The 25,769-nt window shown below is 35.2% G+C and overlaps 1 protein-coding gene across 1 annotated transcript in view; it reads left to right on the forward strand.

The window, feature by feature from the left end:
- CSMD3 (CUB and Sushi multiple domains 3) overlaps positions 1-25,769 on the forward strand; it is a 604,389-nt gene that overhangs the window by 93,433 nt on the left and 485,187 nt on the right. The window contains exon 3 of the mRNA XM_008929222.3: positions 9,951-10,063. Coding sequence (XP_008927470.2) covers positions 9,951-10,063 — 113 coding nt within the window. The remainder of the gene's footprint in view (positions 1-9,950; positions 10,064-25,769) is intronic.

Below are 25,769 nucleotides of genomic sequence, written 5' to 3' on the forward strand. Positions count from 1 at the left end.
TTTTTTAAATGTGAGAGTTCTTTTTTTTTTCCATTCTTCGATCTAGACAAGAAATAAAAGTTTAAGAAGTAACTCAGAAACCCCACCCTGAATGTATACTGGAAAATAAGGAAAGTAGTGTACCTTTGTGTGAATGTGGAATCATAGAATCATCGTGTTCCCTCGGGTCCTATTGCTGCTCACCACAGAGAAGAGATCAGTGCCTGCCCCTCCTCTTCCCCTCAGGAGGAAGTTGTAACTGCAGTGAGGTCTGCTCTCGATCTCCTCTTCTCCAGGCTGAACAGACCAAGCGACCTCAGCTGCTCCTCAGGCAGCTTCCCCTCAAGGCCACCTTTGGACACTCAGCTTTATATTTTTGTTATCCTGTGGCACCCAAACTGCACGTAGTACTTGAGGTGAGGCCACACCGGTGCAGACTGGGACAATCACCTCCTTCAACTGGCTAGCAATTCAGTGCTTGATGCACTTTGTACATCTGCTTGATGTAGAAATGATCTTGTAAGATCTGTATAAAAAATAAATAATGATAGTACTAACAAAGGTTTATAGCATTTTTTTTATGTGGGAATAAGTTTACTTTCACTGCTGTGATGATAAAGAGTAAAACTCATTATGAGTTCTACAGTGAAATTTATCTTTCACCATCAGTTTAGCAGATTGACATATTAAACATCATACTTCTCAACTTTAGCAACTCTATATTTCCTTAGTTTTGTCCTCTGAGATTTGATTTTTTTCCCATCCTCTCTGCTAGCGGTTCTAGAGACACCTTATTGCGGCCTTTCAGTACTTAAGGGAGGCTTATAGGAAAAATAGACAGACTTTGTAGTAGGGCCTGTAGTGATAGGACAAAGGTTAATGGTTTTAAACTAAAAGATGGTAGATTCAGGCTAGATATAATGAAGAAATATTTTACAGTGAGGGTCGTGAAACAGTGGACCAGGTTTCCCAGGGAGGTGGTAGATGCCCCATCCTTGGAGTTATTCAAGGTCAGGTTGGATGGGGCTCTGAGCAGCTGCATCTGGTTGAATATGTCTCTGCTTATTGCAGGGGACTTGGACTTAAAGGTGCCTCACAACCCAAAGCTTTCCATGCTCCATGATTATATTTAAATTAAGGGCTGTGAAAAAGAACTGTCTTTCTACAGAGGTTAGGTCTTTTAAAACAAGCCTGAATACTGGTATCATATTCTTTGGACCTGTTCCTTTGCTGGGAGAACAGTGCTTTCTGACTTTGGTGTGTGTCATCAGAGTAAGCATGTTAGAATTGCAAGGTCCTCTCTCCTGTGGTATTTGTGGTCGCTTAGGTCTGTTACTTAGATCAGGTGATGGAGGCTGACAGAGTGTGTCTCATGGACAGTTAAGGATTGGCCCTGACTGCCCAGAGAGGCTAGGTCATCTCTCTGCTTGTAGATTTAATTGTATAAATCCCTAAACAACCTGGACTGACCTCACACCTGCCCCTCCTTTGTTTGAGCAAGAGGTTGGAATAGACACCTCCCGAGGTCCCTTCCAACCTGATTTATTCTGTTATCTTGTGCTGTGGAATGAATATTTTTGGATATCCAAGCAATCTTTTTACAGTAACTTTCAGATGTATTTTTCATATTTTCAATATGAAAAATTTCCTATTTATTTTTTTGGGAAGATTAATGCAATTGTGGTAAACTGCATGGGAAAAAAATAACAGGAGTGAAAAAAATCTCCTTTCACTTGTGGCATTCATGCTACTTTACACTGTATACTGATAGAGTAAAAGATACTAAAACTGTTAGAGCTGCATCTCAAGCATTAGGCTGTGGAATTTGATATAGAAATCAAACAGCATGAGATATGCTTCAAACTGAATGACCTGTATGCCTTTGTGTGTGAAATATGAACTATCCAGTTTCCAAGAAGGAGCAGAAGCATTGCTTAATATGTTCTGGATCACTTTAAAGATGCATGGTGTTATTCAAAAGCAAAATATACGTAGTTAGCAGTGGTACATAACTTTATGTTTTAAAATAAATTATTTAGTTACTCTTTCATATACTTAAAAGCACCGGTGAATTTAAATAATATATTTAATGACATAGAAGACATTTTGTTTCATCAAAGATCTTGGTAGTGAAATATATAATTTAATTTTTGAAAGCATATTTCTTCGACTTTCCTAGCCTTTCTGTTGACTACCATTTATGGCTGACTGCTACTGCTACTTTAATAGTTTGCAGAGCTTTTGAAACTTTCTGCTGGTAGATGCTCAGTTTGCTCTTCACAGATCAGAGGGGCTGTTGTGTTTTAACCCCAGCTGGCTAAAGTAAGCACCACACATCCATTCCCTCACTCCCCCATCAGGGAGAAGGGGAGGAGAAATAAAAGGGTAAAAGTATGAAATCTCATAGGTTGAGACGAAGACAGATTAACAGAGAAAGCAAAAGTTGCACATGCAAGCAAAACAAAACAAGGAATTTACGGCTTCCCATGGGCAGGCGGGTGTTCAGCCACCTCCAGGAGAGCAGGGCCCGATCACACCTAACAGTGACTCGGGAAGACAAACGTCATCACTCCAAACATCTCCCCTTCCTTCATCTTCCCCAGTTTTGTATAATGAGCATGATGCCATATGGTACAGGACCTCCTTTTGGTCATTTGGGGTCAGCTATCCCAGCTGTGTCTCCTCCAAACTTCACATTCACCCCCATTCCCCTCACAGTGTGACAGCACAGGAGGCAGAAAAGGCCTTGGTTCAGGGTAAACACTGCTCAGCAGTAACAAAAACATCCCTGTATTATCAGTCCTGTTTTCAGCACAAATACGAAACATATTAGTCACTGTGAAGAGAATTAACTCCACTTCAGTCAAAACCAGCACAGATGCTTACATGTCTGATGAATTATTATGGAAGAGACATAGGCAAAAAAAGACCACAGAACAGACTGAAGAGAAACAGATGCTAGATTTTACATTGCCATGTAAGAGGGCAGCTAAATATATGACAATCAAAATATGAGGTGTCAGGTTGGATACACTGAGAATTCAAAACTCATACTTTGTTAAGTAATCACATCTTCTTTTTCATATCTCAGTATTCAAAATAAGAAAATGCCGTGAATTGTAGAATGGGAATAGGGTCCTCAGAACCAAATATTTGATGAATATTAGACAAAAACAAAATTGTATCTAGAAAAAAATACTGCAGAACCCTGTTATTTTGGTCAATTAGATGCTGATCATAACAAATACAGTAGCAAATTAAGTGAGAAGATCATGATTTTATCTTAGAAAATTCAAATAAGCAATGCCTTCTGCTGAGGGTTTGTTTGGGTTTTTTGTTTATTTGTTTGGTTTTTGTGTTTTTTTAATGAATTCATCAGCATGTGATCCAACAAAACCAAGCCCCAGGAGCACCTTACTAAGTTTAGGATGTTTTTATTTGCCAAGTATTAAAAATCAGATAAATAATAACAGCATAAATAGCAGATACAAAGTTAATGAACGTAACAACTGAAACAATTGGTAGAAGGATTATAGTTACCTTAATGGGAGAAATCCCCTGGTGATGCAGCTTCATTTGTTTATGTCCTGTGGATTTCAAGAATTCTATTCTCTGAGGTTTATCAATTTGCATATGTGTCACTGAATCCAAAATTTCATCATGGTAGGAAAAGAAAAATTACATTGATATTAGAAAAACAAAAAATATAATTAGAAATATTTCCTGTAAACAGCTAACTATGGAATAACATTTCTGTTGTCTGCAGAAAGTTTGGCTTTATCTGTGGAGAAGATTCTCAATGAATGTATAAAAAAGTTCATTTTACATACTTTTATTTTATATTTGGCATTTTTCTTATTATGTATATTCTTTTTCAGAATCCACCTTCTCCTTATGACATTAAGAATAAACAGTTCTTTGGAGATCAGACTAAAAGTGAGAATGGATGGGTTTTGACACTTTAATTTTACAATCAAAGTTATGATTGGTTGACATGTCATGTTTTGCATTTTACATTTCTGCATTATTTTATATAAATTACGGACAAACATTTCTTACACTTTTCAGATTAGACTACAACTCTTCCTGCTGTAAAATTTCTACTAGCTAATCAAAAGTTTATTGTGATGAAGTGAAAGACTACTATTCACTTAAAATCTGTTTGTATACTATCCAATCCAAGCTAAAATCTTCTAGAGGAACTGTATTGTCTTTGGAAATCACTAACACACTTCAGAAAAGCCAGAATTTTGTGGACCTGAAAAAAAAGAAACTAACAGCAAAACAAAGAGCTGTTAAAATACATTTTTAAAAGCTACATATTTAAAGAGTGATCAATGCTTTGTCAAGCAGCAAATATCTAAGATCCACAGATAGTGAGGAAATGCAGTCATCTTATTTACCACATCACAATCTCAAGTAAACAATTAATCTAGGAGCACTTTGGTATTACTAATTGAGATTGCTTTCCATAATTTTAACTTTTTATGAAAAGATTGCTCTATTTTGATCCCGCAGCTGGGCACTGGTCTTTCCTTAAGGCCTGATGAGTTTAAAGTACAGCATGCAGGTAACTTTCACTTGATATACGGTTTAAGGTTTATCTCAAGAATCAAGGTAAAAGCAGAAAACAAATGATAGATCAAACTTCAGAAATTTCCAGTCAGGACTCTAAAAGCTTGAAAACCACAAATCTAAGATGATTTGTCATTTTAAAATGATTAAAAAAAGAGAGTGAAAGAAATTATAATGGAAATATTGTAATTACTTTTGGAGTCATAATCTTTTAAAATAAAAAAGGAAAACAGATCAACTATAGGTGCCTTTTTTTGTGAATCTACAGCACGTGACAGAGTACAGTAACTCACAGGAAGAAGAGACAGAGTGACGCACTCTGTAAATTACATGTTTGAAAGAAAATAATTATGTCATTACAAAAACAAAAAAATATTGCTGCAGATTTTCATATAGATGCAAACATATCAATATTTGAATTAATGGGGACAGAATATTAATAAATTCTTGCATCCATAAGACAGTGTTTTGTTTCAGACTCTATTTGACTTCTTCCATTACTGAAAAAAATAAATAAAGATGGAGTCAGAGAATACATATGACAGACAATCCTTCAAAACTAGTCTCTCACCTGAAAACAGACATCCTTTAGTCACTTTATTTGTACATCAGGAAATTTTCTGCACTTGCATCCTGAGTAGTTAGAGACATCTGAGAAATCAAATAAAATCTGTCTTATTTTCCCAAGAATTCTTAACAAATAAAAATATAACAGTGAATATAACAGTTATTATTAATAATCTGCTTCCAATATTGCTAACACTCATGCTCAAAGTAATTATTTAAAAAAAAAATCCCATTGAAAATACAGTTAAAATTGTACAGAATCTTCCAAGAATCTACTTTCTCTGGTGTTATTCTCATGCTTCTGATGTCCTTTTGGATCCTCAGCTGTTTGTGGTTTTCCTTGGGATGATAAAGTGACACCACAGGGTAGTTATGGCAAACAACCTGTAGGAGTAAAAGTATGATGGTGATGATGGAGATTTTCTTCTCTGCAGTCTTGGGTCTACTTGGAGTAACTTAATGACATATCTCATATGACCTTTTCTCTGGCTCCAAGGTAATCCAGATTTCTATTCTCCATTCTTGCACTTAAAGGTTATTAGAAAAACATTGCCAGATTCACGTTACTGAAACTACTTTACAAAGCATCATAATGTAACATGCAAATAATATCTAAATTCTGAATGTATCTTGTGTCTCCAAATGGCATGTCATCTTTATTTTCACCATATTTAAATACTGGAGTTTTAGAATTTCTATAGATAAGTTTTTCAGGATGAACATCTGATCTTCCTACCATAGAAAAGCTAATAAATAAAAATATCTCTCAGCCTTTTCCTGTACTCCCAGAACTGTCTGTAGTCTTGGACACACATAATGTGTCCATTTGTTGTGGGTGTTAGGTGCCTGACAAGCTTGTAAGACACTAGCAAGAACAAAGCAAACATAGTTATTAGTATGCAGTGTATTCATTTACAAATTTGTATCTCTGTTCTGTGTTTCATGATACTTTGTAGCTGAACTGCATCACCTCAATCAAATACTCAAGTAGAATGTCACAATTCAAAATTATTTTTTTAAAGAATTGAGACAGAAGGAATTGTGTTTTCTTCTCAGACTTATGCTGACATTGTCTTTTAGCTCCCATGATTTCTAGCTACAGGAGCCAGTATCAATTACTTATAGGATCTCTTTATGAGGTCAGGGAACACTAAATGAGCCAATTCCCAAATCAAAAAGGGAAAGAAGATTAGGACCAGGTGAATGAAAATCACACCCAAAAATAGAAGAAGAAAGTCCATCTGTCCTAGTATAAATTTCTTCTGCCAAAGTGGTAGGCTATAATGGAATGATTGAAGACTGCAACATAAGATGTAGGCACGTCTAGAATCCCTAAGGGATCCTGCCTGGCCTCCATCTTTCCAAAAGTACATGGATCTCATGTTGGTCTAATGTCATATCTACCAACTCTGTGCTGATGTTTCAAGTACCTCAGAGTGTCTAAAACTGCAATAGACAGTCCCCTGAATAAATCCATTAGATATTTTAAATTTTAAAAAGTTGATACAAATGGAATGAAATATACAAAGAGAAAGTAAGATGGAAAATTGTAGACAAAAAAACCCTCAGCTTTGATGGGAAATTTAAATTTTAAACATGTTTGATATGCAGATGATACCAGTTTAAGGAGATGACTTCTTGTTTTGCATGTGTTCCACCTTTTTTTTACTTGTATGGGGTACTCAGACATTTAGTTATGACTGCCTTGAAGAAGTGGCAATCAGGCCTATGCACGTACATTATCTTACTGGTATTTTGCTGCTTATCTGGCATATCTGTGCTGCAGTTATGATGTGCTTGCTATGTTTCATTTTAAAGGGCAGTGGAAACTATTCTAGCTAACATTGTAGAATTCAACATACAAATGGGACTTAAGCTCTGAGGTCAATGCCTTGTACCCAATGAATATTACTCAAGTATTATTTCAGTTGTCTGAGTGAATTACATTACATTCCTTTCTGAAAATCTTTGGTGTTTTACTGAGTGATATTTGCATGTGATTTTTTTCTTAATTAAAAATTTTGATGAATTTTGCATCTACTAAGCCAGGAGTAAAACCTCTGCATTTCTTCCTATCAATTTAAGTGTAGCAACCAAATTAAGGAAACAAACTGATCCTAAGTGCAGCATAATGATGGTTATAAAAGGCCCACCCATGAAAGCTAAATGGTATCAAATGGCTCTTATAATGGTCTGTTTTTCATGAGGAACTGTAATGTTTACTGTGTTAGTAATATATGTGTTCAGTGTAAAAATCCCCTACCCATCTAAGCTGTGCGTACGTACCACTCATAAAATTAAATACTTGGGGATAACTATGTATTTATTTTCTGCTGGATATGTGTTTATATCCACAAGTCTTTAAAAGTATTGAGTAGCTAAATAGATACCAGGAAGATCTACTGTGTGATGCAAGTTAAAGTTTTATTCAAATATTGGTTTTGGTTTACATTAGACCAACTTGTTTTGAAGTGTTGATACTTGCCAATGGATTAATGTATTTTTTGGTTAATGACCAAGCTGCTGGGAAAATTGCATTGATACTGACTTATCAAAGAATTATGTATATGCCTGTCTGGGCAACGTGATCATTTGATTACTTTGTTTTACTGTTAGAAAAAGAAACCTCATAATCAAATAAAAAATACATTTCCATAATCCTAAATATTCTGTAAATAATTCTGCACCTTTTCATATTAACATAAATTCTTTAATCTAGTCTTGGTTTAGTGACATTATTCATAAGACTGCCAATGATAAAACAAGGAGTAGGTTTCTAGGTACACACACTGATGACTTGCTACATATAAAATATGTATATATACTTCTCTAGGGGCCATTGCTTCTTTTGTTCATTGTTTTAAATTTTCTGGTTATGTGATGAGAGTACTATTATAATTTGGCTTTCATACCTGTCATGACTGTAACCAATGACATACATTGGCTATTGTATTGTGGTGGAGTTATCATGTTTTGGTTTGGTTTTTTTCCAAAGATTGCTTAAGAAAAAACATCTATAGAATACCATTAATTTAGAATATCAAGGACACCAGGTAGATAGGCATCAAAGAACAATAAAAAACTCTTTAGGATCCCCACAGCAAATAAGTCTCATGGTAAATTACAATTACACTACATAGAACTCATCTAAAGGTATCTTAAATCTAAAAATAAATAAAACATTAAATAAATGTTAATATTGCAATTACAATTTTTTTTAGCTAATAATTTCCTGACCTTTTGAATTCTGGTCTTCTCATCACTCTATGTCCTTCACACTGATGAGATTAGAAATACTGATAATGGTAGGACATAACTCATCAGTTAATTTGCAATTTCTGAACAAGACTGAGACTGAATTTCAGTGCAAGCAGCAGCAAATGTATTAAAGCACCAGTAAACAGCACTGATGTTTGTAATACTTCTATCAAGCAAAATTAAATATATTTGCCATTTGTTCCAATAAAAATATTAGTTTACAGTTTTTATGAGAGTCCTCAAGACCAACCTATGTAGCTATTTATATAGTTGTATTTAAAAAAAAAAAAACAAACCAACACCAACTTAAAAAAAAAACCCAACAAAACAAACTAAACCAATACCCCCAAATCCTAAACAAACAAAAGACCACAGAGAATTTGTTATAAGAATGGAAAGGGAAAATGTAAATCTTGAGCAACCTGGACTAACTGACTTTAAGCCCACTTTGAACAGTAGGTTGAACTACTTGAGCTCCACAGGTCTCTTCCGATCTAAATTTTTCTGTAATTCTAAATTCAAAGTAAAAAGTACAATAAGGGATCATTTTCAAACACATGAAAATAATTTTATGTCAATCATTAATAAAATAAGTCATCCTAGTCTGCTACACAGTTTTCCACACATGGCTAACTGGTCTCTAAAGATATCTCTGGATTTCACTGGTGAAATTCACAGCTAAATTCTTCAGCTTGTTCTTTAGGCAATTTCGACAGGTAAATACTATGGGCTTTGTTAGTCTAGTATGAACCCTGATGAGGTTATTCTCCTAGAATTGAGGAAATTAAGTGTTAGCACATGTACATCAAATGAAAAGAATGTGTAGAAGTGAGTATCAGCAGAGCGTATCAACAGTGCTGAGTACACAAAGACTTTCCTTGCATCTGTGTCTCAAACATAGTGGTTTTAATAGAACAAAACAAAACCAAACATACAAACAACACCAAAACCACAAACTCTAACAACACTGTAATTCCTTGCAAGAGAGCTTTCTTTATGAATGTGTGATTTCATGATGATGTTCCTTGCATTTCCTCCTGAAATCAGAAATTTCTTCTCTGAGACTAAAGTGCATAGTTTAAATAATATTAAATTCCCTCATTAAAGTGAATCATGATCCCCTTTCTTTCATCATATTACTGTGTAAAAGTTCAGCCCCTACAAATTTTAACAGAGACCTGTGTAAAATATGCACTGCAATACAATTTTGAACATAACTCTAAGGAGTGTAAATTGTCTGGTGGTTTGTGATTTGCTTGGTTGTTTTATTTCTTTCATCTACTGATAATCTGAACCATTTTTGAAGTTCAGTTTCTATATCTTACTATCATCTGTATTAAATATATTTTTCTCAAACTGATGTACCTTACTTGGTTCAGTGTCCATGAAAGACGGTCAAATTTAACATGAATACCTCAATTATCATATAAAAATCATTTTTTCAAGTAATATAAACTATATACCTTTAAACCAGTTGTCCTTTTGATGATTAAATATTGTTTGAAAGCAACCTGTCACACACATTTTTTTTTCAGGCAATTAACCATGAGTTGCGCTTTTTTGTTTCTTAGGTTAACAGGATTTCATCTTCCTCCACCTGTGACAAGTACAAAATCTGTATTTTCACTTCGCTTGACAAGTGACTTTGCAGTTAGTGCTCATGGGTTTAAAGTTTACTATGAAGGTAAGACATTCTTAACAAAATATTCTGTTTTTTTTTCTTTCTGAGCTCTACACATAACACAACAAAACATCCCACAAAAATTTATACAAATACACGTTTATAACCTTATCCAAGTTGCAATATTTGCTTTTCATGCAATCATTCAGATGCATAGATTCACCTCTGAAACTAAAATATTTAAAACTCTACCATATATAGTGCCATACAGACACAAAATATTTTATGACTTTACCTTTAAAAATGGCAAACTATTTAAGTTCTGAAAAACTTGACCATAATCTATCTGGTCCTTCTAACAAAAGCTTATTCAAATTGACATCAACACATTGCTAGTTACGCTCGAATTTCTCTAGACAGTGGAATTTATATCTGCAAGTTTCATGGACGGATTCCTTCTCATATGTTGACACAGGGGAAATGCTGACTCAGTTCTCTGAACTGACACAAAGCTACTTCCCTATTGGAATTTTCACAATTGTCTGCAGTTTTCACACAAACATTAAGTAAATGAGCTGGAATATGTATTCCTGAAGTCCAGAAGTTCATAGTATTGTTTGTATGTCGCAGGAAGGATCTTGTTTGTAATCAAGCTCACTTGAGTAGTGTTTCAAGAGTTGTTTATATCATGTATTCTCTTTTTTAGATCTATTTCTTGGTACTGGGACTATGAACTCTAACTTGTGTTTATAGGATATACAAAGAAATTGTTGTTTTTCTCTTTTCGTTTGCTATTGTTCTTTGTGTTTTGGGTTTTTTTGATTTTGCATTTTTTTCCCCATCTTTTTTTTTTTTTTAAGACACTTGATGTAAAGACACTTGCTCTTTCTGCTTCTGGTAAGTGTCTCCATCATCAAGACAGTAGCTATAATAAACTGCCTGGAGAAGTTCTGAGGCTGTTGTTGTTCCCTGATTGGTCCCATCTGCAACAGAAACTAATCTCTGAGAAAGCAACTAGCTGAGTAACACTTTGATAGCTAGGAAAATATCCAAAAATTAGTAATACAATGGAGGGTGGCCACAGAAATACAGCCCAGAGTCACTCTGTAGTAAAATGTCTTCAGCCATCGATATAGTCTACCTTCAGGTACGATGCATTGGAATACTATTTAATATAGAAATTCCCTCCTGCATATCAAGATATGAAATGAAAAACATAACATAATATTCAGGCTTTTCTTGTCCCTTGAGTTATAGAAAATAGCTGAAATGGTTACACACTATCTTTTTTTTCTGACTTGCACAAAAACAAGAGGTAATCTACAAAATAGAAATTCAGGCTATGTGTAACTGGTTTTGGCTAGTTTGTAGCTACTCAGTAGTCTATTAATTTTTCAAGTATTCGGTAACTTTGTTCAGCAGCAACGTTATTAAAAAATGTTCTATTAAAATGTATCTATGCAATTCCTATGGTTTTTCAACTATGCAAAATGTATCTCTCATGCACGTTGAGTTCACTATATATGGTATCAGCTGTTGTTCTTATAAACTGTTTGCCAAAAGATTTTGCACTACTAATGCTAACAGACAACATAGTATGCATCTCAGTTATGACAAAATAATTAAATCTAAAATGGAAGATCAGCAATAGACCAGTTTGCACATATGACTGACTCCTCACATAGTTCTTTTCTAGGTTAAAATAACATGCTGAGTAATAGAACTCAAACTCCTAAATCGATGTCAAGTCTAGAGAAATTTTACCTTCAATCACAGAAATCAGCATTTTAGAACAAAATATAAACTTGTTTCCTTAAACTTGATATTAATCTTTTTTGAAACGGAGGTTTTATTTTGTGAAATTAGGAACTTGAAGAAGTTAGGCTAGATCCCAGAGTTTTAATTCAATGATCCTTACACAGCCAAATCTACTGTTTTAAGACCTGCATCAAGGCAACTTCATTCAGCCGGAGAATTTTTCTGTAAATACCCATTTTTCTGACTTCCTGTGAAGCTACCTGTCTTTATACCCAGACAGCAAAGAAATGAAAGCTCATTACATTACATTCATTTCATGTATCTTCCTTGACGTGAGAGAAAAGATGTATTTAAATGAGAATCACATCAGGGCAATTTCCATTTCTTATCTTGTACTCTTTCTGAATGTGTATAACCCTGCAATCAACATTTTAAGTTCTGGTTCTTCCTAGTATCCAATTTTCAAAAATTTTGATTGCCCAGTAGCTCCTTCTTAGCTTCCTGATGAAACATCTGCATACTTAGTACCCCTAAATATCAGACCACATAATTTCATGCTTCATTATGGATTTGTAATTTGAAATTTAAGACAGAAATAATTAGCAACCTGTCATTGCAATAAAGCAAAATGATAGAGGTGGAATGAGAGGATAGAGTGAGCAGTAGAGACATATCTCTGAAGGGATTAGACCCAGTTATGATTTGAAAGAGAGGGAACATACATTTCATAATCAGAGATAATTAAAACACTTTGCTTTGAAATGCTTGGAAATAGAAAACATAGGTAGATGGTTATATGGGATGCATTACTGTTCACTATTAAAAAAAAAAAAAAAAAACAACTAAAAACAAAGCCTGCAAACGTCTCTTTCTCTAACTTCTTATGCTCTTGACAAATTTGCAGTTGAGCTGAAAGTTGACAAGAAACTCCAGAGTACCTGACAGAATCTGTAAGAAATATGAATATGTGATGAATTTTCTTGATCATAACACAGTGGAACATAGTCATTTTCTAATCTCCTGAGAATAAAAATGTGTATGAAAAGATATAAAATTATATCATTAATAGAAAGACTATGCTGATCCACCATATGGGAGCCATTGCAACTGCATTTAGTCAAACCAGGTGCACAGGAGACTGCAGAAATGCCCACTCTAGCTTGCTAACATCTGTATCATAAACCTTAGTCTTTACTTTGTGTCCCAGCATCCATGTCTCCTCTCCTTCCTTTTCTCCTCACCCTCTTTCTTTCCTCAATATCAAGTGGCGTATTTGAGTTATTTTTGGTACACTATGCACATACTTCTTTATGTTCAATTTCTTTATTATTTGGAAAAGAACACATCTGATAAATATACCTCTCTATCTAGCACAATACCCTTGGAGAAAAATGATTTCATGAGAGAAAACTGGAACAAATTACCCAAAAGAAATAGACTTCACTTACAGTGAGAACAGAAAAAGAAAAACTGGAGCTACAATAATTACCAACAGTAATTTATAATTTTATTTCTGTCTAGTGACACAGCATTGCTGGTTGGGGTGAGAAATGGGGAAGTTCTAAGTTTCTGATCCTGTGCCTGATTTTTTTGGGAGAGGTTTCTGGCACTTTTTTTTTTTCAGTATCTTTCAGACTCTGTGCAACATGTGTAGGTATTAATGTATGGAGGAAAACTGTTAATCACCTATTTGATAATTTAGGCTAAGTCACAGTGCAGCTGTGTCCTTTTTATTTTATTTCTGATGAGATTATTTGGTTTCGAAATAGAAGAATTTGATGCACTTTTCCATTTCCTGTTGTCCTAAGATACATAAGCAGCTTTATTCATTGAGAGTACAGGAGGGGAAATACAGCTGCTGAGAAAGAAAGCAGCATAGCAGCTTGGCCCATACAGCAAGAGGCTTCAGTGGACCTAGCCCTGCTTTGAACAGTGCTTCTTTTGTTCTTACTGTGTTATTTTACAGCTACTAAACAGGTAGCTGACATTACTAAAATCATTGACTCCATTAAGAAATTTACTGCTAGAATTTATGATAATCTTTATTCAAGGTAAATATGATAGACATGTTTGTGCTATCCTAGTGGTCATGGTAAAGAAAAGAAGAATTTAATATATAGGTTATCCTTATAGTGAAAACTCTGAATGTCCTGGAGGTGAATTGAAATTATTGATAATAGTTGTATGAAATGTAACTTTTTCTGGTTTGTACTGCTGCACATCATTTTAAAGCTGAATTGTAAAACTGAATTATTAGACACTGTATAAATAATGAAATGGTCTTCATGTTTGTACTGGACTGTTGCTATGGAATTTAGCAATTCTGTTGAAATGTTTTTAAGAGTGCTTTGAGAACAATTTTAAAAATTTCAAGAAAGATCACGTCTTTATGGATAATGAGAGATGGGGGAAGGAAAGAAGGTAGCAGATGGTGTTTATTAACAGAACAGGATTTCCATCTAGTGACTTCTAAGGACCTATCATGCGTTTCTTCCAGCAATATAAAGAAAAATTGGTAACTGATGTACATGATTATTGAAGCGTGTAGATCAGAAATACTAGTAGGACTTAAATGTGCCAGGATGTGGATGCTAAAAATAATTTTGGCAGTTGGTATAGAGCTAGAGAATGAACAAACAGAATAACCTATTTTTAGCTCTCCTCCATATCAGAATTCAGAAATGTGGCTACACATAATCTAAAGCTTGGATTTAGGTAAGGTTCATGAAGTACTAGATGTATTAAGCTAATAATATCACTTCTAACTTAGTATAAAATTTAAAAGAATACTAATGAATTACTGTTTAGTGTTGGAGTGCTTTCTACAAAAGTCCACTGAAGAATTGTTTGCCAGTTTGGAGTTATAAAAGCCACAGACTTTAAGCTGTAAAGTTGTCATCAGGCTTACTACCTGACAATATTATAGGCTCTTTTTGTTGCTGCTGTTTAGGTTTTGCCATAACTGTTGTGGGTATGGCTGCCCTCTGTCATTGCATTGTTTCAGCAACCCCTTAATAAAAATGGAATCAAATTGAATTTGCCTAAAATTTTGGAAAGGGAAGGGAAAGGAAGGAAAATTTAAACAGAGAATGATTAAATTACATAAACAGATACATTTCTAATGGAAACTCCTGTTTTGACAACCAAACTTATTAAATCTAACAAGAAAACATGCTAAATATGAGGCAATCTATATTCTCTATTTTTGCGTCCATTCAACCTGTTGGATAACAAGAAGAAAATAAAGCTGCTGGAGTTTCTATCTTTTGTCTGAATGTATGAATATCTGCCACACTGTCTACAAAGTCCCATAAAATTATCTAACATATCCTTCTGATCTTGGAATACTAGCTTGGATGGAAAACATTCCACTAATGCCTGTTCATGGACTTGTATCTACTCTCCACAGCACATGATACGGTGATAAAATTACTGTATATTCAGGGAAACAGAAAACATGAAAGGTACTTATCAGACTTTGACTTCGTTGTACCATTCTTCAAGATAGTCATTAATGTTCTGAACTCCCTTTTTATAGGGAAGGTAAAGTTAACATTTTGCAATATTTAAAAATTAATTTAACAAATGAAGGGAAGTTATAAAAGCATAAAAAAGTTTACAGAAAGATTAAATAAATATTTAAGCTATAAGACATGATGCTATGTCATGTTTTAAAGTGATTTTTTATAATGATGTGTTTGCAGTGTAACTCAGATAAGAGACATAAAGTTGTACAAATTTTGTGTTATGATAAACAATAGCAGGATATTGCCCTGAGTTTGATCCTATTATTAGTACTTCAGCATCAATCCAGTCAAGAACAAGCAAAACAAGAAATCTATTAAATTTTTTGAAATATCTCAGGTATTTTATGTGGAAAAACTATACATCAGTATTCTTTCCCATGTATTATACAGAGATGAATAGCCACATGATATCTTCCTAGACAGTGTTTTCTTAAAATCATAAGTAACTTTTCCAAAATACACTCTGTCACTTAATAGTGTCACTAAATGAAATAGATACTAGCTGGGAAAATATGTTTTTTTCTTTCAGTTCACCCAGTGTCACCTGAGTGTCACAATATGTTATTGCCTCAGGACTATCATGCTAATCCTAGTGCCAGATGTACCTGTAAAGCTGTAGCACAGAAGACAATCACCCTTTATGAAATCAATACTAGGTTGCCTTGGCACTTCTACCTATATTGTCTATATATTATATTGGTACCACCATTCCTGTATAGATCCAGAGGGAGTAAAGAAAAGTAACCCTGTGGATTTAATCTGTTAAATTTTTATAGCATTTCACACCATTTTCTTGATACCGAAAACACTAATTTGGATTTGACTAAAGAATAACTCCTGGAAACAAATTTAGCTCTTGACAATATCAAGCTTTAGGAAAACTTTCTTTGATTACACAGATCACCCTGCCTCACTTAGAAGTAAGACTTTTTAATTCTGATTTTGGAACTTCCAGTCACTGGCTTTTGTTCTGCTTTTATCTACTAAATTACAGAGCCCTTAGTATTAGCATCTCTGAGTTCTTATGCAGGTTCTTAAGTACTGCAATAAAATCACACGCTTCAGAGTACTCTCTCTTTTTAATATGGGCTTTTTAAGTCTTATCATAAAGCAATTTTTTCCAAATACTGAATTATTTTGTGCCATTCTTCTGCATTTTCATAATTTTGTGAGTGTTGTGTGAAAAAGGGCTCTGGTCAGTACACTCATCCGGCTGAGCCCTGTACATGATCACTACTCATCCTATCTTCTTGTTAAATGGGTTTTTTTTAACTCTCAGAGCAATCTTACTCTCTGTCCTGGGGGATGGGGGGTGTTTAAAAGGCTGAGTGCCACTGGAGTGAGGGCTACTGGAGCCAGCCTGGGGGTGTAGGTGACCCTGGCATGTGGTGTCAGCTGCTGGAAAGAGTGGGGTCTCAGTGCCATCTACTGGAGTGGGTGGGGGTCTCATCTGCCTCCAATGGGGTGAGAATGATATGAATCCCAAAGAACGGCTGTCAGGAGGATACAGCATGAGTGAAGCAAGTGAGGGGCTCAACACCAGCCCTTGGAACAGATCATGTGACAGGTACTGAGATCCTGTGACAGACACTGAGGCAGTGCCAGGGCAATTGCATGTGTCACTCACCAGCATACTTCCAGGTGGACTCACCAGTGGGCAGGAGGTTCTGGATCTGGGATGAGGTATCAGGTGGGCTGAGAGTATATGCTGGACAAGCGTGTCAGTACTTCATGTTTGCTAGTGGGCATCAAGCTGGACCAGCCAGTGAGCAGGGGACCCATGGGGCCAGTAAAAGGACCTGGGGTTTGGGCAGGGGTGCCAGGCAGACAGAATGTACATATGCTTGTGAACTCAGTTTCACAAGATGCATGTGCACCTTCATGAGTGGCCTACTGTGTCTGCCAGACAAAGAGGGGACTTGGCTTCCAGTGCTCAAGCTGAGGTGGATGCTGTTGAAGGCAGAGCCTGGCCTGTGCCAGTCTGTAGCCTGTTGTGTCAGTGTCTTGTTTGTGTCTATGTGTTTCTCTGCGATGCTTGCTCAGCTGTGTAACTGGTTAAATCTACAAATGAAAAAGCAACAAGGAGGTCCATTGGCTTGAGTCAGACATCGCCAGGTCTCAAGATGCCCCAGAGTGGGGGCATCACAAGATGCCCTGTGACCAGGCAAGATAAATATCCAGGTCCCAGAGCTGCTGGATTCAGTGGCCACTTATAACATCCCTTCAGATACTTTAATGTCATTTGAGTTCATCAAACATAATTGGCCCTTGGTAAGTCTGTGCTGACTATTCCCAATTAGCTTAATCTTTCAGGTGATGCAAAATGGATTACAAAATTGTGCTCTTTAGGCTACTTTAGGCTACTTATGGAACTGAGGGAAGGGTTACTAGTTTATAGTGGGTGTAGTGATCCCTCTTGCTTTCATTAGGACAAGTGTATCACTAGTCTGTCTAATCATGAAGGACTACCACTGATTGCTATAACTTTCCATGGGTTACTGGCAGCAGCTTTTCAGTCGTGGTGGGACAGCTCTTCTGGTACCCTTGGGTGAATCTATGAATGTCAATATATTCAACTTCTCAATGTAAACCCAGAACTGACTACCTCTCTCCTTCCCAACTGGACTGATACATTCCTTGTGAAGAATGATACGCATAAGGCATAGAGTTCTTTGGCCTTTTCCATGTTGTATACTGCTGTCTGTTCCACTCACTTTTCCCTGCCTATTTTTTGCTGCTAGCATACTTGTAGAATCACTTTGTATAACCCACAACACCCCTCACTTGTATGAATGCCCCTTGTACTTTGACCTTCTTCATTTTGTCCCTAAGTACTAAAGCCCCACTTCTATACGCCTTTCTTGTTGTCTATCCTTTTTTTTTTTTCCAATTTTTTTGGTCCATTCTTCTTTGCATTCTAGTTCATTAAGAATCTCCCATGTTAACCTCATGAGTCATTTGCCAAAGTTCACTTCCCCTTAAAATAGTTGGGATGTCATTTAAAAAAATCAGCCATCTCTCTGCCTGCCCTTCCTCCTCGTAATTGCTTCCCAGGAGACTCTGCTTAAAAATTCCCCAAATAAATCCAAATATGATGTCTTAAAGTCTAGTGTCCTAATTTTAGTACTTACTTCTCAGCCTTCCTTCTAAACCTGAGCTCGATTTTCTTCCCTTCTGCTTTATTGTTAGGTCCCTGTCCCTTGATAGGACTATTTTTAAAGGCTCTCCTTTGAGTTAAAGCAGTCCAGTTGCAGTTATGTTCTTCTTTGCCTTGGTCAGGTAGTTTAATTTCTTCCCAGCAGCACTACTTCATCTTCAGATGAGGTACTATGATTAAGAAGGCCAAACCCTTGAAGGCAACTCTGCAACTAGGCGTTGGTCTACTGAATGCACCAGAAGGATTGAAAGGGATACAACACTATCAGGGATCACATGCCCCTCATTCTTCTCCTCAGAATCCCATACCAATTTTTGATCTGCTCAAAGTTTCCTTTGGCCATGTTATTACTCCTCACATGGGTGAATAGCATGAAGTATCAGTCGTGAAGCTGAACAAACAGCAATTGCTGTGTGAATCTATGTGTCTGGGCTCCAGGAAAGAAGTACCTGGTCCAAAATTAGAAGCCTGGTTGCAGGCAGGGAACTGTATCATGCAGGAGGGAGTGTCTAACCACTAGTACCTCTCAAAGGTCATGTGGATGAGTCTCAGTATGGGTGACTGTGTCACATTATTATCAGTATGCAAGTAAGTTAAAGATTGCTTTTGCTGCCAAATATTTGTCATCCTGTTTTTGAGAGAATACATGATAAAATCATCTAGATAGACTTCTCCTTCCCTTCCCAGTCCTTTCATTTAAAAAATAACATATATTTTTTAGGAAAAAAACCTCATAGACATGTGCTTGATTATAGACTTAGTGTTTTATTCTATCATAATTAGCAGTTAGACTTTAGTGGTTATCTGTTCAGTGATAAATTTTCTTTGATAAATCTTAATAAATAAATAAATAAATAAGTTGATTGATTAGAGAGCCACAGAATATGCATGATTTTGTACCAGCTGAAATGAATGGAAATATGTTTATTTGTTTTAGCATCTTCAAAAAAGTCATTCTTTGAAAGTTGAAAACCAATTACTAAACTATCATTTCTTCTGCCTTGAGAGATGCTTAATTATTAGAAAAACAAGATGTCTCTCAGTTGGTAAAAATCTGCTTACTATTTCAATGTTTTCTGTTTAATTTCTTTCTTTCAGAATAATGTTGTTAAATAAGCCATATTTGTCAGCTTATTGTACTGTAATTTGTCATTTTGATACATGCCTCATATTGAAGTTTAACTAAGATAGTGATTAATTTGAAATCTTAATTATATGACAGACTTCAGTTTTTTCTTGTATTTTCAATGTCATTTTTCATTAAAAAACTAATTGAATACACACTACAAGTCTTGAAAGAAATTTCCCAAGAGATTCCAAGGTTTTCTTGGTGAACTTATATTCTTCAGCTACTGGACTGTCATATTATTAAGATAAGTACAATACCCTGACAAAATCTAATTTAAGATTCACATTTTGATCCCATGTCTAGACAAGTAGTGATAACTGTAATCTAATATAGCTGAAACAGTACTCTGCAGGAACTAGTATATACTGCTCATTAAAGTATCAAATTAAATGCAGCTCCATGTTTATAAACAGTTACTTCCTTCATGCTTTTTCTAAGTTAGAGTTCAATGAAATTTTCAAATAGTAATACACAATAGCAGACTTTGAAATGTCTATACGGTTTATAAAAATGGAGTTGCTGAAAAGTGGCACTTACACCTCTAGAACTACATGGCTGAATCCTTCAATCTGCATTTGATATTTGATGGCATTTTTGCTTTGATTTATGTTAGCTTTGATAAAACTTTTTTATCAATAATATCAAAATACACAGATCTGCAAGAACAGGTTCAGAATGCTCAGCATGCTACTTAAAAATTCTTCAAAAGTAAGTCAGTAAGAACTCTACAGATGGAGAGATTTATTCATGAAGAGAACATGCATTTCAACAATAAAGTACTATAACCTAAGAAGAGACTCATTTTGTCATAAACAGATTTGCAAAGTTTGCCAGTTTTTCACATGTATGTTAAATTCATATTTGGACTCATGTTATCCCGAACAATACTGCTATAACCATTTAGAGGTGATTATGATGGTGATTTTATTTTAACAGGAAGAGAAGAACAATTGTTTACTCAGCACTGAAAATCTCTTCCTATTAAAATAAAATAAAATTTGTTAAAATTGTATTTTGGAAGATATTTACTTTTTTGATCAGCTCTTAGCAGAGAATTTCTCATCAGCCTATGAGGTCATACAGGAAAAACTTTGTAAATTTAGACAGCTTTGAGAATGGATGGATAATAATGCTGTGAACTAAATGGTCAGTCAAGTGCCTTAAAATTTGAAAACAAAAAGTTAAAATAATTGGAAGCAAGTTATTATTAAATAAAAGTTAAAATATATATATATATATATAAGTAAAATAATTAAATAAAAGTTAATATTAATCTTCTGGCTGTTCTCCCTTGAATCCCTATCTGAATAACATAAAGAAAAAGCCATTCCTTTTTCAAGTGGTTGGCAGCAGGCCACTGAAATCTCATGGACCATAAGTAGCACGTTACAGCTCAACATTATTTATCTAAGCTACTTATCTAAGATACATACTATAGATGTAGTTGGAAAAGTTGTCGCAAAATGTTGGCACAAGTTTAAAACTTCTTTTTTAAATGCAGCTCTACATTAGACATCCTTTAAAACTCAAAAGCTAAGCTATTTCCTTTAAACAGAGATTCATTCTAAGAAAAAATCATAATGAATTCTTGATTTTTGATGAATTTATTAATTCTTGATGAATTCTTGATACATTTTCTTTATGTAAAACACTAGAAAATTACATGCTTTAAAAACATCAGTTCAGTATGTAGGATATTTTTTAAAGAACTTTCTGAAAATATTAGCAATGAAGTAATTAAAAACATATGATTATCAGCTCAGGTTTTGGTACACAATTCTTGTACCTTTTTTCATTTGGTTTTCATTTAACATTCTGTAGTTTCCCTGCTATAAAAAAGCATCTGAGGTGTATATTGAGAAAATGGACAAACTTGATATCAGAAAACAATCCTACTGTTTTCATGTAAAAATATAGAAGATCAGGAGTCTTCCTGATATATATTTATTATGTTATTAAAGAAGAAAATAAAACATTAGGATTACAAAAGTTGGGGTTTTCTAATTGAATTTAGCATTTACATTGTCCTTCCCCTACTGTTCTGTCAGTATGCTTTTAAGCAATAAATGTTCTTAGTTCTTTTAGGACCAGATGTCATTGTCACTTGTAGCATTCAATTCCCAGTCTCTCTAAAGGTATAATCAACGCCGATGCACTTAGTGACAGTTGTATAGCTGATTTTGTGATGAAGATATGCACCCTATGGGAAGTGATTTGAAATCACAGGATAAGAAAATGCTACTAAACTATGGCATCTCAACATGAACATGTGAGTCAGGGTCTGAACTGGCGATGCAGAAATGAAAGTTGGTACTAAATGCTTATTCCTCTCAGCACCCTGTCTCTCTAGATTACTAGTTAATAGTAAGTAGAGAGATGACAAGAATAAGATGTTTATAGACAAGTATTGCTGTTAAATATCAACATGCTATGTCATCTTTAATTACAGTATAGCATTGTTCAATTCTGTACTTGTCATGAGCTCTTGTTGCAAACAATAAGAAGGTGTTATTCTGGGCATGAAGCACCTTCATTTGGAAAAACTTTCTGCTTAACACCCACAATTCTTTACTGTCACACCTAAAATACATTCCAACTTCACATATTGGTGAGATGCAATGAAATACAGACTCCTGGTCTAGTTCCAATCCCCCTGCTGTGGGCAGGGACACCTTCCACTGGACCAGGTTGCTCAGAGCTCCATCCAACCTGACCTTAAACACTCTCTGGGATGGTGCATACACAACTTCTCTGGTCAACCTGTTCCAGTGACTCACCACCCTCACAGCAAAGAATATTTTACAGAATCACAGACTGTTCTGGGTTGGAAGGGACCCACAAGAATCATCGAGTCCAACTCTGAAGTGAATGGCCTGTATGGGGATTGAACCTGCAACCTTGGCATTATTAGCGCCATACTCCTTTTCGTAATATCTAATCTAAACCTACTTTTTTCAGTTTGAGTCACTGTATAGGGTCTTTTTCTATAGCCTTCTTTGTAATTTAAATGTATTTATTTATTTGTTATTCATAGGATACCTCTAAAAGTTCAGCATAAAAAAAAATATCCAATAAACCCAGGGAAAGTTGCTCAAAAGCAAGGAGTTAATTGGACAAAAGAAATCAAAAGAAGAAATTATTGAAAGATCAAAATGGAAAAGGAGACAGAAGCTAAGCATTGATGAAACAGATTTGATTACAACTGCTAAATTATATGAAGACTTGTATAACACAGGAGTTCGTCACATTTGTTTTGATAGACAACACATTTTAATTTTGACCAATACAAAAAATTTCAGTATTAGAGAAGTTGGCGGGGGGGTTACCATCAACTTGATGAGGTTAAACCAGAACTAGAGAGCAGTAAAAGGCATTGAAAAAGGATTGGAAAGAAAATAATTTGAATTTGATCATTTAATGTCCCTATTGCTTTTGAGATACTGCAGACTTGGTCTGATTCCTGATTCTTGCTCCCTCTCTGCTCACTGTAGCACTCATAAGGGTAGGTAGGGGGCCAGATCAGAGAATTAATATGGATGAAAAATATTTTGTTGCATCTGTATTGTTCCCTCATCCTTTTCTCTGGTCCAGTCTGCTGTGTGGCTCAACAATGCTGAACAACCCAAGAAACCAAGATCATGAATGAGATACATACAACTGTTGGTGTGAGAAAACATTGCTTCATGGAAAACAACCCATTTACCTTAATTTAAAACATTTATCGTATCTGCATGTTGATGCAGCATGTGTAATGCAGAATGACAATAGGAGATTATAAGTCTTCCAGCTGTAAATTGACTCACCACTTATCTGCATTTCAGTGCTTAATGCCTGCTGACGAATTTACTGGGTACACAAAACTGACTTTTGCTTAGAAGAAAATGCATCATGATATCTTAGATTCCTAAGATTGTTTTGGGTTGCAAAGGCTCCAAGGAGCAAGTTTGTCATGTTTGGACTTGGGTCTTTCATAAAAAGGATTATATAGTGTGCCTGTTATATTCACTTGAATCCAGTTTGATCTTATATCTTGATCAAGTCTGTATATATACAGACTTGAAACGGTAGATTAAAAATGAGAAAAATAAAATCCCAAAGATTAAATTTGTATTACAGACTGGTAATAGCTGCAAAAGAGAAAATTAATTTAAGAACTTGAAATCTTAACAAAACACTGATTTTTCTCCTGGACTACTTCAATTTCCCCTGAGATTTAGGTCTCTTTTTTCCAGTCTCTGAGCTGTAAACCCTTTGGGTTTAAGGTTGGCTTTCCCATGTGAGCATACTTTCACTGCTCCCTTTTAAGGGATGGAGTTCTGTTCTCTTAATCTGTCACTGTATTTTAGAAGTTCTATCAAGTTCATTTATTTGATTGACAGAATGTTCTGAACTGTCCATGAAGATCGTGTCTTCACTGCCAATGCTACCTGTGGCAAAAATGCAAGGGAAAGGAAAAGGATACTGTCCTGTTTTTGGAATTGGTTTCCTTTCTTGGGAGTTGTTTTTAGCTTTCATTTTAATGTCTATTGAATTCTTTCCTTTAATCCCAGCACTACCTTGTAGGTGACATTTTTTAAAGACTGCTACATCAGTTTATAAATCCTATCACATGTGAGGGATTAGGTGCTCAGGATTCACTTCACAAGACTTCCAATACACAGTGCTGATGTCAGTATCCTGTACTGTCATTGCAGACTCCCTGGATAGCAGAGGGTAGAGGTAAACAATTCCAGAGTGTCATCCCATTTCTTTTCTTGCTATGGCTATAAAGTAGGCATAAATGACTAGGACGTGTACGTGTATATGCAAGCCATAACTAGGCACACTGCGACACACAGGTGTGTGTGGTTTTTTCTTCTTTGACAGAATGCATGGCAAGATCACAAATATTACAGTACTAGCATTTTTCATCCTGTTCCCCAGAATTGTTACACAGTTTTAAACCATTGTTATGTAAGTGTGTGTGACATGGTGAAAAACGTAAGTACTTGTGTCATTATTATTGTTCCTACCCTTGGGTCACATCTGTTGTCTTACATCCAGATGAACATTGCATTGACTCCTAGGACACCCTGAGCTTTCAACTGGTGGGACTGCTGAAAGGCCACAGCAGAATTTCAACTGTATTCACCTTTTCCTCATCAGAGCACTAGAATGAGTCAAAAACCCTTCCATACTGCTACCCACAACCAATTTGTCTGATCTTTACCCCTATTATTTCCTGGTGGATTTTTCCTGTGGTTTTAGTCTGTTTGCAACAAAGACAAGAGTAGCTTTGAGCCTATTTCTGAATTTGTCCACTTCTTTGGAAATCTGAAGCTAGGAAACTTATGCACAGAATTTACTTGGTGTTGCTCTAGATTTAATGATATGGTCTGCAGATCAGCCTAAATATGTGTGTTTCCATTCCTGATCAGAAATTAGGACTTCCTGACAATTCGTCTGATCCATTGACTTTTTTGTCTTGGAGTGTAACTAAATAAATAATAATTATATAAATTAATTTTGTTCATAGATCTTTCACAAGCAGGAAAAACTGAAGAATTCAATACATTAGTATTTAAATTTTCCCTATACTATTTAAGAAGTGCAAAGCCAAAGTGACTTTCCAGCTTACTTACTTTATTTTGTAAGGAATATTGCTAATTATACTCTATATTATTAAGAATAAAAATATAAGACTAACAAGTATCATCATCTAGTTTTAATCTCTGTAAGTGTAGCATAGGAGAACATAAACATTACTTTGCATTTCCTACAGAAATTTCCTACAGAATTCTAAGGATGCTTATCAACACAGAAGAAATTTTATATTTAGGAACAATCTAAGGGAACTAATTAGTAGCAACAGACTGGGCATCTATTCAAAGTCACTTGGTTTTTATTCTCTGGTAACAATTCAATCTGTTCGTTTGGTATACAGCTCAAACTTATATATGCTTATATATCCAGATGATCAAACAGTAGGTTTGTTGAAGGGCAATACTGTTAGAGTTTTGAAGGAAATCAGAGGCTTTATTTCAAGGCCTGAGCTACAGACCTTTCTTGTCTTTCCACTAAATATCACAAGATACATCTAGTGTTGATTTTCACATCACAGAGAAGGTCACCTTAAGGGAAAAATAAACCAATAACTTTTCTATGATTCCTTTCAGACTCCTATAAATATTTTTCTTTCTTTAAACACTCATAGATATT

Source organism: Manacus vitellinus, unplaced genomic scaffold, assembly GCF_001715985.3.
Source record: "Manacus vitellinus isolate BGI_N305 unplaced genomic scaffold, ASM171598v3 scaffold_1_pilon, whole genome shotgun sequence".
NCBI classification, from domain to species: domain Eukaryota; kingdom Metazoa; phylum Chordata; class Aves; order Passeriformes; family Pipridae; genus Manacus; species Manacus vitellinus.